This window comes from Mesoplodon densirostris, chromosome X (assembly GCF_025265405.1).
Source record: "Mesoplodon densirostris isolate mMesDen1 chromosome X, mMesDen1 primary haplotype, whole genome shotgun sequence".
Taxonomy (NCBI): domain Eukaryota; kingdom Metazoa; phylum Chordata; class Mammalia; order Artiodactyla; family Ziphiidae; genus Mesoplodon; species Mesoplodon densirostris.
In genome coordinates this window covers 49,436,785-49,453,283 of record NC_082681.1, presented here as the reverse complement: position 1 = coordinate 49,453,283, position 16,499 = coordinate 49,436,785, and the positions used below count along the sequence as shown (strand labels likewise).

The 16,499-nt window shown below is 47.9% G+C and overlaps 1 protein-coding gene across 1 annotated transcript in view; it reads left to right on the top strand.

Moving 5' to 3' along the window:
- The first annotated feature begins 1,351 nt into the window (after positions 1 to 1,351).
- The window catches only part of LOC132481570 (nuclear RNA export factor 2-like), a 44,318-nt gene continuing 29,170 nt past the window's right edge, over positions 1,352 to 16,499 (top strand). Inside the window, exons 1-16 of the mRNA XM_060086435.1 lie at positions 1,352 to 1,495; positions 2,106 to 2,189; positions 2,307 to 2,417; positions 2,528 to 2,608; positions 2,747 to 2,816; positions 2,963 to 3,051; positions 3,171 to 3,278; positions 3,461 to 3,570; positions 5,384 to 5,420; positions 5,803 to 5,871; positions 5,955 to 6,010; positions 6,154 to 6,261; positions 6,368 to 6,426; positions 6,535 to 6,650; positions 6,746 to 6,787; positions 7,409 to 7,466. Coding sequence (XP_059942418.1) covers positions 1,367 to 1,495; positions 2,106 to 2,189; positions 2,307 to 2,417; positions 2,528 to 2,608; positions 2,747 to 2,816; positions 2,963 to 3,051; positions 3,171 to 3,278; positions 3,461 to 3,570; positions 5,384 to 5,420; positions 5,803 to 5,871; positions 5,955 to 6,010; positions 6,154 to 6,261; positions 6,368 to 6,426; positions 6,535 to 6,650; positions 6,746 to 6,787; positions 7,409 to 7,466 — 1,327 coding nt within the window. The 5' untranslated portion in view covers positions 1,352 to 1,366. The remainder of the gene's footprint in view (positions 1,496 to 2,105; positions 2,190 to 2,306; positions 2,418 to 2,527; positions 2,609 to 2,746; positions 2,817 to 2,962; positions 3,052 to 3,170; positions 3,279 to 3,460; positions 3,571 to 5,383; positions 5,421 to 5,802; positions 5,872 to 5,954; positions 6,011 to 6,153; positions 6,262 to 6,367; positions 6,427 to 6,534; positions 6,651 to 6,745; positions 6,788 to 7,408; positions 7,467 to 16,499) is intronic.

The window sequence follows — 16,499 nt, the reverse complement described above, 5'->3', positions numbered from 1 at the left end:
TAGCCGCAATTAGAGAAAGCCCGTGTGCAGCAACGAAATCCCAATGCAGCCATAAATAAAGAAAGAAAATTATTTAAAAAAATAAGAAGACTTGAGATCTCCCAGAGTGTGCTCCCTGGCCACGATGGAATCAAATTAGAAACCAGTAATAGAAAGCAAATAGACGGATCCCTAAACACTTGGAAATGGTGGTTGACACATCATTCCAGGTTATCATTCACACCCTTGTTATAGAAGAGCTGAAGTGAGGAAGAGTTGCCTGCTGAGCTGAAAGGCATTTCAGGCTGGCCCAAGAGAGAGATCACTCTGGCTCTTTCAAACAGCCTATTGTTCAGGTCAAGGCTGGAGGAAGGGAGACAGTTCAGGAGGTTGTTACCTCTGTGCCACCTGAGATTAAAGCTCCTAGTGCACTGGCAAAGTAAGTCCAGCCAGCTTGCTGGTTGTTAGTGGAATCGGTTTGGTGGCTCATTGGATTTGTCAAGCACAAGAGAGGTATTGGTGTGGTTGCTGGAAAGTCCTGAGAGAAGGCAAGATTCGGGTGCCTTCCTGGTATATATATGACTGCTGTCCAGTCTAACCCATGGACGCATACACCGCGGTTCTTTATCAGTCCAGCTCCACTGTTTTAAAAGTTTCACCGCCGTTGTCCTCTCCTCCCTCCTCCTTCTCCTCCCTCTTTCTCCTCCTTGTCCTCCTCTTCCTCATCCTGCTCCTCCTCGATTCGTCCCCTGAGAGTGCCATCTGTCGGATAAGGCTGTCCTCTCTGGACAGGCAGAAGAGTGTCCTTTCTGAGGTTTGTGGGATTGGTCCCTTAGGCCAGGTTGGCACTTTGCCTGCCCTACCATGCTGTTAGCCTAAGACATGGTACGTGGTAAGTGGACCACAGATGTGTCTGCAAACTTGTATTTTTGTTCCTCTTTTCAGAATACAGTGATGGTGGTAGACCACCTCAAGGGAGAAAGAAAGGTTGGAGTTCTTTCCCAGGTAATTCTGGTGAGAGGAGCCCTCATTACGAACACGATGGGTGTGAGCCTCAGCCCTCACACCTCCAGGAGGATGCTGGAAACGTGGTGAAGAGGGATGTCCCGGAGGACCCCGAAGTAAGACAGTAAGTGGTCAGGCAGCAGGGTTTGTACACAGGAGCCCCTGGGACTATGCACCTCTCTCAGTCTCCGTGGACTTGTTTTTCTTCTCTCACTGCAAAACAGAAGCTTGCTCGAAGTGAAATAATGGTTGAGCAAAGCTAATTGTAGTGCTGGTGTCAAAGAGACGAGGGTGTACAGAAGACTTCCTTAGCACTTATGGCCCCTCACCCTCCTTCTCTCCACATCCCCCCTGCAGCTCTCCCGGTACCATCCGAGACAACATGAGGAGAGTGAGATGGCACAGTGAAGGCCACAGGGATAAGAGTGTGTGGAGAAAGAGAACACCTGTGGAGAGAGAAATGGGGGAGAACACACATGATGGAACCCCAGGGAGCTGGTTCAGGGTCACAGTGAGTATCCTGAAAAATGTATGGAATGTGCAGGAGAGAAAAGCCAGGGGGAGTTGTGTTGGGCTCATGTAGACATGCTGGTTTATTTCACTGGGGACAGTTTGTAATCTGTCCCTTTTATTACCAAGAGTTAACAGTCTTGTTCATCTAAGGTCAGATTCAGAGAAGCAATGTTAAGGGAACAGGCTGACTGTGAGGAGAACAGAGGAGCCTGTCTCAAAGCAAAGATGGAAACTACTGCCAAGGATATGGAGCAACTCCACATTGGAGGTCTCAGTTTGGCAAGCTGAGTGTGCGAGATGGAGGTTCAAGCCTCTGGAGACCTTGTCTGAGGGGCAAGCAATGTCTGCACTGGGTAGGATCTCCTGGAAATTTATAAAAGGAAGATCATCTCTGTCACCTTCATTATGAGGAAGAGAGTTTGACTGGAGAGAAAGGGTATTTAGGAAATCCATATTACGCACACCCATAAGAAATCGGACCAGTGATCCCTTCTTTAGAAGCCCTTTCAAGCTCAGTAGAAGGCCAGAAAAGAACAGGAAAAGGTTCGTCCTGCAGCCTAAATTCCCTGCTGTCTGTCCTCTCTCCCATCCCTTCTTTTCATCCTTAGATTCCTTGTGGGATGAAGTATGACAAGACATGGCTAATGAACTCAATCCAGAGCCATTGCAGTGTCCCCTTCACTCCAGTGGACGTAAGAGAGGATGCGGAAGACAGACGCGTGGGCACAGGGAAGGGGGAGAGAGAGAGACCTGGTTCAGCAGGGTCTGTTGGCTTCTGATACTATTGCTGTTGCATTCAATCCCTGTAGTTCCACTTTTTGCAAACTGGGGCTCAGTTCTTTGTCCAGGAAGCTAGCACTGCCTGTGCATTGATGGATGTCAGCTACAAGATTTGTGACGAGGAGAGACGAAAGGTGTGTGTCGAGGGCGTTACATGTACCTCATCCTGAGGAAGGAGGACAGGCCAGGGGCTGGTTGTCTTCTTTGGAACTAGAGTTCCTGGTGCTTACCCCACGTCTTCTTCCTGCAGATACCTGTCTTTGTTGGCCCCTCCCCTGTTCCCTACTCTGTGCGGGATAAGTTGCAGCCAGAAGAAATGGAGCAGCTAAAGGTAATGCAGATTCAAGACGTGTTGTGTGCCAACGCTCAGACCCACCTCTCCTTCCTCCAGTCCCCCGTCCCCCTCACCCCTGATTTCCCTGCCATCACCACAGCCTCAGAGCGGCTGTCTCCATCTCTCACTCTGCAGCTGACATTGAGCAAACGATATAATATCTTCAAGCAAGCTCTTGACCTCCAGAGGCTCCGCTTTGACCCAGGTATGGCTGACAGCAGTAATTCTAGGGCAGGCGAGGGCAGAGGGGTCTTCCTGGAGGGTGACTTAGGGATGGTAACGTGGGGAGGGGCTGGTGCTGGCCCCAGACACCACTCAGCCACCTGATTCCCTCCCCTCTCCTTCCTGAAGACTTGGTAGGCCATGATATTGATATAATTCTGAATCGAAGAAGCTGCATGGCTGCCACCCTGCATGTCATCGAAAAGAATTTCCCTGAGGTGAGGCTGTAGGCCCAGTGCTGGTATTAGGGTAGGGGGTGCAAGAGCTGGGGTGCAGGGCAGATTTGTCTCCAAGGTCCTCGATAGTAAACTTCATTCTACCTCTTCTTGCCCCAAAGCTGTTGTCCTTGAACTTGAGCAGCAACAAGCTGTACCAGCTGGATGGCCTGTCTGACATTATACAGGTGGCCTCTATGGTCAAAACCCTGAACCTGTCTGAAAATGAGGTGAGAAGAGGGAGCCAGGTCAAACTTGGGTTGAGAGCAGAGGGGGCCTTTTAGTGGCCATCAGAGTGATGACAGGAGGCAGGTGAAGGGACCTGTCGGGGAGGGAGGGGTCTGGGGGTGCAGGGATTTGGATGTCCCCTTTCATGGGATTCCATTTCCCACTTCCACCCCATATTTCTCAGCTGAAGTCTGTGTGGGAGTTGAGCAAGATGCAAGGGCTGAAGCTTGAAGAGCTGTGGCTGCAAGGGAACCCATTGTGTAGCACCTTCGCAGACCAGTCCACCTATGTAAGGTCAGTGTGAACACCCTGTCACCCTTCTTGGTGACCTTCACCCATGGGAGCCTAGACTATCTGTGACAGTGCCCCTATGCCGCAGGTGGCCGCCCTGGTCTTCTGGGAGGATCACAGGCCCCACCTTCTGCTCTCTCTGTGCCTATCACCAGTGAGGAGTTTCCTTCCCCTGACCTGCTCACCTCTGCAGGCGCTCTGGGGTCTGTTTCCAGCTCTCTGCTCCCAGCTATATTGCACCAAGGCCCCCCAAGAGTGTGCCCCAGGAAGCATGGCTTCTCCTCCTCACCAGGACCAGGAGCGACCAGCCTTGATCCAGATGCTGGCGCCCTGGACTGAGAAGGGTCCTCCAGTCCCGGGCCTCTTGCTGAGCGAAGCCTTCCTTCTTCGTGCTGAACTGGGGTGTGCCTCCCCCTTTCTGAGAGGGGCCCTCTTCCCCTGCCTCCAAAGCGGTCCACCCTCCTCTCCCAGGTTGACATGGGGGCTTTCCTGCGCCATGCTGAGGGCTGAGGCCATGGGTGGCTGCTGTCATGACATCCATTCTGCTGGCCCAGTGCCAGGAATTGGACCCTCCTTGGGGTCCAGCTTGGGAAAAAGCAGGGCTCTTTGAGTCAGGGGGCCAGACGTGGGTCCCCGCCAGTGATCAGAGGGCTTCCTGAGGCAGGAGTGGATGGCACAGGGCAGAGGTGGTAGAGGAGACAGAAGGACAGGCCTCTCAGGGGCACTTGCCATCCCTCCCTGCGCACGTCACAGCATCCCGCCTGGTCCTTCACAGGAGCCCTGGGCAGCCTGAGACAGGTATGATTCCTCAGATAAAGAACCAACTCAGACAGGTGCAGGGGTCATCGGGAGAGAAGACGGTGGTCATCAGAGGGGGCCACGGATCCTCAGCCCCATGCTGAGCTGGGACCTGACCCTTTTCTCCTTCTTGGGAAGATCTGCCCCCATGGCTGCTCTGTTTCCCATGCCCAAGTCTGGCTGAGCTCACACAGGTGACAAAGTTTCAACCAGCATACAATGAGCCCCCAGTTCAACATGTGCATATTTTCCATTCCTAGCTGGTGTGTCTGGGCGATTCTGGGGCAGGTGAAGAGCCGCAATGGGTGTGCCGTTTCCCCTTTCTTCTCTCTTCTTCCCTGACCCCCACCACGGGAGAGCTTCTTTCCCTTCCCTTTGTTTTCTCTCTCTCCCTTGTCTCTGGGCCCCTAGGTCTCTCTCATCTCTCCCCTCCTACCTTCACTCCCTTTCTGTCCTCATCCCCTCCATCTTCCTCCCTGCCTCCTGAGCCCCACCTCACTCACCTCCCTAGCCCAGCATCCTGGGCCATCCCGGGGGGGTGTCCGGGTCTTGCCAGAGTGCTGGACTCCCGGTGAGGTGGCAGGGCCCCGGGCTCCCACTCCATGCCCTCTTCTCCCCACAGCCTTCAGTGGGGCCCTGGAGGAAGGAAGGGAGGAGAAGCAAGCCCTGCAGCATGGGTTTGAAATGCTGGTCCCTGTGGCACTGGAGAAGGGAGTCCGAGTAGTCTGGGTGGGAGCTACCAAGGCGAAGCAGAGGGAGGGAGGGAAGGAATATTAAGTGAAGGTACTGAGAGAGATGAGGAGACAGTGCCTTTCAGACAGTAAGATGACAGATACTCAGTGCTCAACAGGCAAGTGGACCGAAAACCCTTAAAATCAGAAGCAGAGCTGGGCAAGGGGTGCTGCTGGATTGGCCAGAACACACTGATCTCTCTTTGTGGTATTATTGTGTTAACTGAAAGGAAGCATTGCAACCTTGAACTATAAACCACCTCTTCTCTATTTTTGGTTTTGGACAGGGCCATCAGAGAATGTTTCCCGAAGTTGTTACGCCTGGTAAGTGCCTACGTAAATCATTGTCTCTTACGAATGTTGGTGGCCTCTGCACCTGCCCTCAAGCCGTTTGGGTCTTGCCTAGATCGCATATTAGCATCAGAACCTTAACCGTTTTGGGGGACATGGACTCCTGAAAATGACATGGATATACTTGCTGGAAAAATACCCATAAATACACACACACACACACACAAGTTGAATATAACACTAGAGACTTCCAGGACCTCATGATGAAGACATCCACTGTAAGCTTTCCCATGGAATATCCAGGGCCCTTTCGCACCTGACCTCTGACCCTCACCCTCCCGGGCCCATCCTTTTCCCGGATCATCCAGGGCCACTCCCCTGGTCTCCACTCTTGACTTCCTCTTCCCTTCTCCAGGATGGCCAGGAGTTACAGTCGCCAGTTACCCTTGACGTTGACACTCCCTACATAGTAAAGCCCTGCAAGGTGAGGAAGTGGATCAAACAACATTTGGGGTGTTGCAGGGAGGCTTTATCTACTGCATAGTCTCAAGTGCCATTTGATTCCAGCACATCTTCCTTGGATCTGATGAGCTGAAGAGCCTAGTCCTGCAATTCCTACAGCAGTAAGTACCTCTGACAAGCGGAGCAAGGGGTGGAGGGCTATGAGAGGTGAGGCCACCTAAGCACAGGTCTGCTCAGGGGAGTTTTCAAGTCTCATTTGAGGTCCAGACCACAGAGATAGACTGTCTTCATTGCCCTCCCTTAGGTACTACTTGATCCATGACTATGGAGACCGACAGCGTCTCGCGGGTGCTTATCACGAGGAGGCCTGCTTCTCCCTGACCATTCCCTTCCACCCCGAGGACCCAGCCCCGTGAGTATCACATCACAGGCTCTGCTCCTGGGCCGTGTGGCTCCCCAGCAGACACAGGCCAGCTCCTGCAAATACGCACCACCCACTGTTGCTCTTTGTCTCCTAGAAGCAGCTTGTGCGAGTACTTCAAGGACAGCAGGAATATGAAGAAGCTCAAGGACCCCCGTGAGTGTGCGATGGGAAGACTGGGTGGGAAAGGGTGGTGAAGGGGTCAATCATAGGGCCCAGGGCGTGGCAGCCCCTGACCTTCGCTCGCTTGCCCTCCCCTCACAGACCTGTGGGTTCAGCTGCTGAAGCACACAAAACGTGTCATTGTGCACACCCTCTGTGGGTTGCCCAAGACTCAGCATGACTTCAGCTCCTTCGTAGTGGACATTTGGTTCCAGATGGTGAGCGCCTGCTTCCTCCCTTGGGCGGGCCCAGGAAGCCACGGGTGGGTAGGAGGTGGAGGTGGTGACTGGGCACCTGGGCTCTTCCCTTTCAGGAAACGATGCTCTGCTTCTCCATCAGCGGGGTGTTCAAGGAAGGCAAGTGTGTGTAGACCCCCACCCCTGATGTCTCATTGTTGCCTCCCCCTGGCCAGGCTCACTCCCAGACCCACCCAGCTTCCTGGACCCATTCCTTTCCCTTCCCTTCCCTTCCCTCCACTCCCCACTTCCCTCCCCACCTGCCCTCTCCCACCTCCCCTCCCCTCCCCTCCCCTCCCCTCCCCTTCCCCACTGTGTTCTCCAGCCCTCAGTCTTCCCACTGACTATCCAGGTCTGAGCTGTGTCCATGCCTGTCTGCCCTGCATACCCTGGGCGTTGGGGACATAGGCTGTGGAGTTTGGTGGCTCTCTACCCGGATACTTACTCTGAGAACATGGGCCATGACTAAACCTCTCAGTATCCTCATTTGCACAATGCGGTAGTAGTATCCACCTCTTGGGGAGCTGCGAAGAATGCACCCGTGAACTTGTGTAGTGGTTGTCAGGGGCCATGTAACTGGGCTCAGACTGCTCCTACAGCTGCCCTCCCCATTCCAGACACCCTGGCCCCTGTGAACAACTGCTCTCTTAGCATGAGTGTCCAGTCACACCCTGACTGGGGACCGCCGTGTGAGCATGTACAGCATGTGCTACACTAAGGGGGATTGTTGTTTGTTTGCTGTTGAAGGAAGTTGTCAGGGCTGTGTGCGTGCCTTCACCCGGACTTTCATCGCTACCCGTGCCAGATACTGCAGGTGAGAGCCCTGTTGTGGGCGGGAATACCCATCCCCGCCTGGGCTCAGGGGCATGGGAATGTGGTGGTGCAGACCTTAGGTTTACTCGGTACTGTGGGAAGCCAGCAGGGAGATGCCAGGAGCAGTCTAGCCTACTGGTTAAGAAGAGCGTGGGCTCTGGAATCGGCCTATGGGTTCTCTCCTTGACACAACACTCAGTCGCTGTGTGACCTTGGTCAAGTCACATGACCTCTGTGTGACTCAGTGTCTTCTTCCGGGAATGGGGATCAGAGCGTCCAGCCCTTGGGCTGTGGTAAAGGGTAAATGCGAAATTGCCCGTGGGTTGGGGATAAACCTATAAATCGAGTGAAGGTGGTAGACAGTCTCTCCAAATGTGGGCTCTGTGGGGAGGGGCAGAGGTACCAGTCAAGGAACCTGGGAGACAGACACAGGAGGGACGTGGAAGGAATCTGGTTGCTGAGTGCCACTGGGAGCAGAGTCAGTATTGGGGGTGAGGGTGTCCATCCATCAGTTGTCTGAGGGCCCATTTTTCCTTCAGTCTGTGCATCGTGAATGACGAGCTGTTTGTGAGGGATGCCAACCCCAGTGAGACCCAGAGGTGTTCTGCATCCCAGTGCCTACACCCACCTCCAGCTCCATGCACACCCTCTCCCAGCTGCAGCAGGACATCATGCAGGCATCCTCCACGCCATCTGAGATGAACCTCTAGTGGTCTCAGAAGTGAGTGCTGGGTTTGCATGGGGATAGGAGGGAGCTGGGACGAGTAGAGGAGGGATTAATGGGAACTTAAAGGTAATTTGTTTTCCTTGTTTATTTCAGTCATTTTTAATCTGAACATTTCATTCGTGGTACATATAAAGCTACCTAGTTATTTTGAGCAGCCTTGTATTATTTTTATTAATTTCATGGATGCTGCTTCTGTATTAACAGAGAGTTGGGTGTTCAGGAGTGTGCATGAGGTTCATTCCACTGTATATGTCACAGTATATGTGGAGGGGGGAAAAATCGTTAGCCCAAAACATACTACCCAGAGGTAACCGTTGAATGTTTTCATCTTCATCATATCTTCCTGTAAGTTTGCTTATGTAGGTGTTTACATATTTATTATGCACGTTTATATATTTCTATATTTATCTACAGAAAATGAGATCTCATCATGAGAGAGAGAGAGAAGGAAATAGAGAGACAGAGACAAAGAGAAAGAGGGGCTTGTGGCTGAATGGGGAAGAGGGGTCCAAAGAGGGATTATTTAATCTTCAGTGCCTTGAAGCTTGAGCAAGTTAACAGCTAATGGGAAGGAGCCATCTCAGCTCATTTTCCACTCTTAAATTTGCCCATATATTAATTTTCCTTCTTATCTTATTTCTACCACAGAGCTAATGAGACACCTCAAATGGAATAGTATAAATTTTAAGCCCAATATATATTTAGTTATTAGTGAAAGAAAGAAGGGACAATTGTATTTCAATGAAATGGTAGTACTTTTTAGGTTTTGGTCTCACAGGGAGGCAGCGGATGGTTGAAACTGTGGTGTGACGTGGCTGGATGACACGTGATCTGAGGACCCCTGCACTGCTGAATGGGAGACAGGTCTAGACTTTTCCCATAAACGTATTAACAGGCGGAGCAGTCCAGGAGCAGCAGTTAGGCAAACACTACAGCTTGCTGCCCTGGTGCCATCTCTCACTGAGCTCACCAGGTGAATCAAAGGCAAGCCTGTCTTCCCAGCATGGGGAACTGGGTTAGGGTCTGCTCAGAGGCACGATGTTGGGCAGCTCTTAGGAGCTTCTGAGTCTCCCAAGAAGCTAGAGATCCTTCTGTCTTTAAAACTTTGAACTCAAGGCGTACCAGAGAGAGATTTGCTTCCTTCATAAAGATATCTATGTTCTCATTAGGAGAAACAATGAGAAACACCTTTCCACAATGCCTGCCTTAGCCCCAGGTTTTCTCATTCACCCCTCAGGACAGCTCTGTGTTAAAGATGAGTCCCATTTCACACATGACAAAGCTCCTCCTCATATAGCTTCTGTCACCTATCCAGGTAAGTGGGAGTTTGGGAATGAGGTTCCATCCCTCACCCTCTCTAGAGGACAGTGGAGCAGCCTCCCTTTTAGACAATGGGCTTCTAGGGCTGGGGAAATGGTCAATTTGTTCCCCCCTGATATAACAGGCCCAAGGGGTACTCCCTCAAAACCCCTATTGAGGAATAGGATAGTACACATACATGTGCACATGCTTTCATTAACTTGGAAAAGCATTCATTGTGCTCAGTTTCATGGGGGAGATAAAGTAGAACCAAATGGAATTGACAGCATATCTCCGTGTGTGTGTGTCTTTGTGTGTGCGTATCGATGGGCTGTGTATAGGAAATGTATAAAGTCATTAGTGATAAAAGTACAATATGTCAGGTAAAAACGTGGAGATGACATACCTCTGAGAGGCAGGCACTTCCTTCTTTACCTCAGAGTCCGCATTCCTTAGTGTGCAGGACAATTATTTTTTTTAACATCTATATTGGAGTATAATTGCTTTACATCGTTGTGTTAGTTTCTGCTGTATAACAAGGTGAATGCGGTATATGTGTATTTTTATCCCCATATCGCCTCCCTCTTGCGTCTCCCTCCCACCCTCCCTATCCCACCCCTCTAGGTGGTCACCAAGCACCGAGCTGATCTCCCTGTGCTATGCGGCTGCTTCCCACTAGCTGTCTGTTTTACATTTGGTAGTATATATAAGTCCATGCCATTCTCTCACTTCGTCCCAGCTTACCCTTCCCTTCCCCATGTCCTCAAGTCCATTCTCTACATCTACGTCTTTATTCCTGTCCTGCCCCTAGGTTCTTCAGAACCGTTTTTGGTTTTTACATTCCATATACATGTGTTAGCATATGGTATTTGTTTTTCTCTTTCTGACTTACCTCACTCTGTATGAGAGACTCTAGGTCCATCCACCTCACTACAAATAACTCAATTTCATTTCTTTTTATGGCTGAGTAAATATTCCATTGTATATATGTGTCACGTCTTCTTTATCCATTCATGTGTCAGTGGCCACTTAGGTTGCTTCCATGTCCTGGCTATTGTAAATAGTGTTGCAATGAACATTGTGGTACCTGACTCTTTTTGAATTATGGTTTTCTCAGGGTATATGCCCAGTAGTGGGATTGCTGGGTCATAACCCTCTTGCACTGTTGGTGGGAATGTAAGTTGTGCAGGACAACCTTTGAGGACTGAGGAAGGTATAGTACCTTTTGTATGAGGAAAGCCCTTCAAGGGTCAGGTGTGGAAGTTTCCACGTGGTACCTTTTCCGATACCCAGAAGCAAAGAGCAGGGAGATGGCAATGGAGAGGCAGCTCTGGTGGTCTTCGGTGTGGAGGGAGCTAATAAGGCTATAGTCCTTCATCTGGGCAGTTCCCTGGCAGCCCCCAGGTCACCACTGTCTGCAGCTGAGAAGCAGGAGTGCTGTTGGGTAAGAAGCTTCCCTGGGTCATGAAAGGGTGGGACCAGGGCCTGGCACCCAGAGAGAGCCCAGGCCTGGTCTGCTTACTTCACCTCCATTCTCTGTCTGCACTTCCTCTATTCTCCACCCTCAGTTGGGTTCGTCCCTAACTTTGTGCTAATCACCACTCCTACCATTCACACTTGGCTGGGTGGTAGGGAAAATAATAATACTCATAAAACTGAAAGAATAAACCCACAATAGTAATAAAAGATAGCAACAAGTATAGCACACATATTAGATAAATTACTTGCTCGAGGTAAGTCAACCAGACAGTAATGGTTCCCAGTATCAAATCCTGGTCTTCTGACCAAAAACGCCCCACCCCTAACCCCTGTTTCTATATCGAGTGTACTTCTATGTTAGGACTCAGGCCGACACAGGGGAAGAGATTCAACCCAGGTCCTGTGGTCAGTGGATGGCTCTGGAACTGGACATATGTTTGATGACTTCTGTCTAGCTGAACTGTGCCTATTCTTTGCTCTTCTGTGCTAATTCTTCTTCCTTGGGCTCAATAAGAAATTGCTTCTGGGGCTACCCTGGTGGAACAGTGGTTGAGAGTCCGCCTGCCGATGCAGGGGACACGGGTTCCTGCCCCGGTCCGGGAAGATCCCACATGCCGCGGAGCGGCTGGGCCCCTGAGCCATGGCCGCTGATCCTGCGCGTCCGGAGCCTGTGCTCCGCAACGGGAGAGGCCACAACAGTGAGAGGCCCGCGTACCGGAAAAAAAAAAAAAAAAAAGGCTCATAACCTCAGGGCCTCCCATTGGCCAAAGATAGAACAAACATTAATGACTATCATGCACTAAAACACGTCAAATATGGAGATATCTATGACAACTCTAAAAAAAAAGCCAACAAAACCAACTCAGTGCTCACCTTTGAGAGTCCTAGGGAAACACCTAATGTTTGAAAGTGGAAATATTGCCAATGAACTGTATATACACCTTGCCTTTCCTGTGCATGTTATACCTACACATAGTTGTTGAGGGAAGAATTCTTTTATAAAAGAATTTCCGCCGATACATGCAGAAGCAATTAAAGAATTTGTACATCATGCTTTTGCAACCTTTAATGAAACGTACCTCTAGGCAATGATCATTAGAGGCTGCAAAAAAAAATGGGATGCGAAAAGCAGATGGGAAATTTTATAATAGCTGCGTCACAGTATCTCTGAATTTGCCTTTCCTCACTTGTAAAACAGAAACAATTCTATCCATATTAGACAATTACTGTGAGGAGCAAAAGGTCAATCGGGCAGATGATACATATAGTACTGAATAGGGATGAATAGTCTTATTTCATACCTGACTGTCCTTTAAAGGAGATTCCCTTGATACAATCCAAACCACATGATTATAAGACAGTAATGTGGAAATATTAAATGGAAGGGAAATGTATAAGTTATCATTACGTATTCGCTTCAGTGTCATTCCTCTGTGCTGGAATCATTTCTCAGATAATTTAGGAGAAAGGAAACCTGACTCCAGCATTTCCAGTGGGTGTGTGAAAGAAAACCATTGGTCCATTTCACATTATTTCATATCCTTTCCCATTCCACTTTTAATAATTATGTTAATTTCTTAAGAATAGCATGTGTACTCAAACGAACTTATCTATGAAACAGAAACAGACTCACAGACAGAGAACACACTTGTGGTTGCCAAGGGGGAGATGGGGTGGTGAAGGGATGAATTGGGAGATTGGAATTATCTGATGTAAAGTATTATACATAGAATGGATAAACGACAAGGACCTACTGTATAGCACAGGAAACTATATTCAATATCCTCTAATAAACCATAATGGAAAAGAAAGTCCAAAGGAATATATATGTGTAACGGAATCACTTTGCTGTACAGCAGAAATTGACACAACATTGTAAATCAACTATACTTCAATAATAATAAAAAAGAATAACATGTACTGTAACCCAGCAAGAATGGGCTTTGCAGAAGAACACTACAGTAAATCACTGGGGTTCAGGCACATCATAGGTTCTTGGCTAAATCGTTTCCCCCATGCTGGCCATTTTTTTGGATAAAACCTCTCAGATGTAGAGGCTAATGAGATACCATCTGGGAAAGCACTTTTGAGACCTTAGATGGGATGGAAGAAGCTATTATTTCTACGTAATTACTTTCCAATCTACACTTCAGATATTATCATACTCTGTGTTGAATGAATTCAATAGGCCTAAGTCCTTGCATTACTTTGTACTTGAACGGCCATTTGTGAATAGTCTTTGGATGGTTGGAACTGAAAAGTTATATATTAGGACAGGACCTCTGACCCAGAAAATCATAGGGGCTTATCTATTGTGAATGCATGCATTTTTCTCTCTCATGCATTTTCCACAACATTCCTGGAAGGTAGAGAATAACATATCTTTAGATCATGTTGTAGCTGGAGAAACAGTAATGTACAGAGGTTACGCTACTTGGCTGGGGGTCATCCTTCTCTTAAGAGGAAAAGCAGAGACTGACACCCTGTATGTCCAAGTGCAGACTGCATGATGCTCAGCCGCACATGACACCGTATTCAAATAAGTCTTGCTTTCCTGCTGACCTGTGTCACTTCTGAAATCTATCTTCACTTCCGATGCCAGGCTGATAGTCCTGCTTGTATTTATGCAAGTTGTACTTCATTTTCCTATTCTGTGGAGACAACTGAATGTGATTAGGTCATTAGTGTTTGAAAGTGAATTCCCAGACAACATAAGGAATACGCACAGTATAATAGAGGGACAGGTGTTATGCTGAGGATGAATAATTGAAGGAACAGGCTCCAAATGCAAGAAGGTCAAAACTTCCTGGATTCATTAATGCATATTTATAAATCAACCTGTGAAAAAGTTGTACTAAGTGAAATCCCCACCAGCAATATCAGACTTTGTAGGAGACCCCACAGGCACACCCACACTGGAAATTCTCAGTAGTTTATTGTTACACTTGAAAAACAGGAACATAGAAATTCTCTTATTGTCATCAGATTTAATTGGATAGTAAGGTTATTTAAAAGTATCCCTAGTATGCAGACTATTCTGCTAATCATCATTTGCATTAGTTATTAACGCAAAAAGTTCCAGTGACCTCTGCAACCTAACAAACCATGTGTGATGGCCTTATAAGCCAGCAAGTTCTCCTAGGGCTACTGCCTGCATGAAGGCTCTAGGCTGTGTGTGCGTGTGTGTGTGTGTGTGTGTGTGTGTGTGTGTGTGTGTGTCCTCTGGGGGCTCCTAAGGACAATGTGTAACCCTAGAAAGAGACTGAGAATATCTCTTTGTGATATATGTTGAGTTCAAGTTTAGAGAGGAGCTGGATCTGCTCGTTCTGGAGTCTTTAGAAATGGCACAAGAGTTGGACCACAGCAAGCTTCTGAGCAGACAATAGTCTCGTTCCCCCAGATGCAAGGCAAGCCTGTCTGTGAACTCACCTGCTCAGGTCAGGGATGGATCCCTCCAGGACATAAGGTGTGGCAGTCTGCCTAAATGTGCTTCTGAACACTGAAGTTGAGGGCTCCCATCTTGCAGCTGTCAGTTGCAGAGTCCTGAGAAGCTGCATCCTCTCAGCCATCCACCACCATGGGTTCAGTCATCTGCACGAGGAGCTCCGCACTCAGGGATAAAAATCCTTAAATTCTAAGCACATCTTTGACACATCGTGCATCCACCTATTCATCTGTTCTTACGTTTAACAGACATTACGAAGAAACTCTGCACTAGCCCTTCAGTAAGTTTTAGGCTTCTCCTGAATGGAAGGAAACAAGGAAATAAAGTGTGGGAAGGCTGGTGTGGTAAATTCAGATGTTAAATCTAGAAAGAGATAGATCCTTCTCATTAAGATTTCAAGCTGCTCAAGTTTCTGATAAATGGTGATTATAGAACATCATTTAATGCTGTGGACCTCTGTCCACATCTCTGGTTACTGACCTCTTTACATATATATTCTGCAGTCTTCAATCAAAGATCTACAATGAACTCTTGATACTCAATTCACATCCCCCGACCTCCCCTCCAACCCAGTCTTCATCTCTCATCTAATGGGGACGTCCCTCCACTCCTCCACTGAAATTGATCTTGCCCAAGTCAACAACCACCTTTTTGTCACATTTATACATCATGAGTGTTGAAATGCATGGTCAAATGGAGACAGAGGTTTCCCTAGCCAGGATACAATTAAGTTGCTTGTCTACAGACAAGGATTACATTGCAAACTGATACTGTCAGTTACCTGAAATCTAGAATGGTAAAACACCTTCCATGGAGACCAAGTCAGATAATGGGGAAGTGTGTGCTATAGACAGTAGGCTTTCAAATGAAGTTGAAAATGTCCCCCACATGTCTCATACTTTTGCATCATTGAAAGGGATTTTACAAATAGGTCTACAGCAGGATAAGCATGTTTATTAGGGTCGTCTCATTAGAGACTGTCTCACCTGTCTCTCTTTTTTTTTTCTCAAGGTATTTCCAATTATGGAATGAAATCATCTGAAATTGTAATGTTGTCTCACGTGTTGAGGCGCCGTATGGCCCAGCAGTTCCACTTCTAGTTACATACTGAAGAGAAATAAAAACACGTCTACATAAAAACTCGGGGAAAAATATTCATAGTACCATTACTCATAACAGCCAAAAAGTGGAAACAACTCAAATGCCTATCAGTTGATAAATGCACAAGTAAAATTTGGTCTAGCTATACAACAAACTATTATTCAGCCATGAAATGAATGAAGCACTGATACATGTACAACATATATAATCCTTGATACCATTATGCTAAGTGAACAGAGTCAAACATAAAAGACCAAATACTATATGATTCAATTTATAGGGAATGTTCAAAATAGGCAAATCCATAGAGACAGGGGACAAATCAGTGCTTGCCTGGTACTAAATATGGGTACGGGGCTTCAGTGTTTTCAAGCATTATGGAAGTTTTGGGAACTACAGAAATGCCTAAAATTCAGTTATGGTGATGGTTGCGTGCATTTACTAAAAATCATCACCCTGTACCCTTAAAATGTGTGAACGTTATTGCCTGTAAATTTTACCCAAAGAAAGCTGTTTAAAATAAAAGAAATTAAAAATAAAAGTAAAATATGATGTTGCCCTGGTCTTCTTTTGTACCACCATACCAAGCAAATTACATGCAGGATGGACGTAGTAAAGGATGGTGATAGGAGTTGGTTATAAGGATTGCCATCCTGATAATTCCCTACCTTCCTTCGTGAACCTGGATTTAGGAAGGGAGAACGAATGAGAAGCAAGGCCATAAAGGGGCTGAACGAAACAGAAGGAAATGTGGTTGTCAGTGTGCGCACACACACACACATGCACCCATACACTGACACACTCACACCATATATATTCATGCATCGACCAGGCTGCGTTTTGAATCCTAGGACTCTCCCCAGAGAGTGCAGTGTGTGCTCAAAGAGGACACATTCAGCTCATGTGCAAATAGCCACATGAATCCTGAGCTGTGCCCTTCAGCACAGTTAAATGCCATCCACACAGC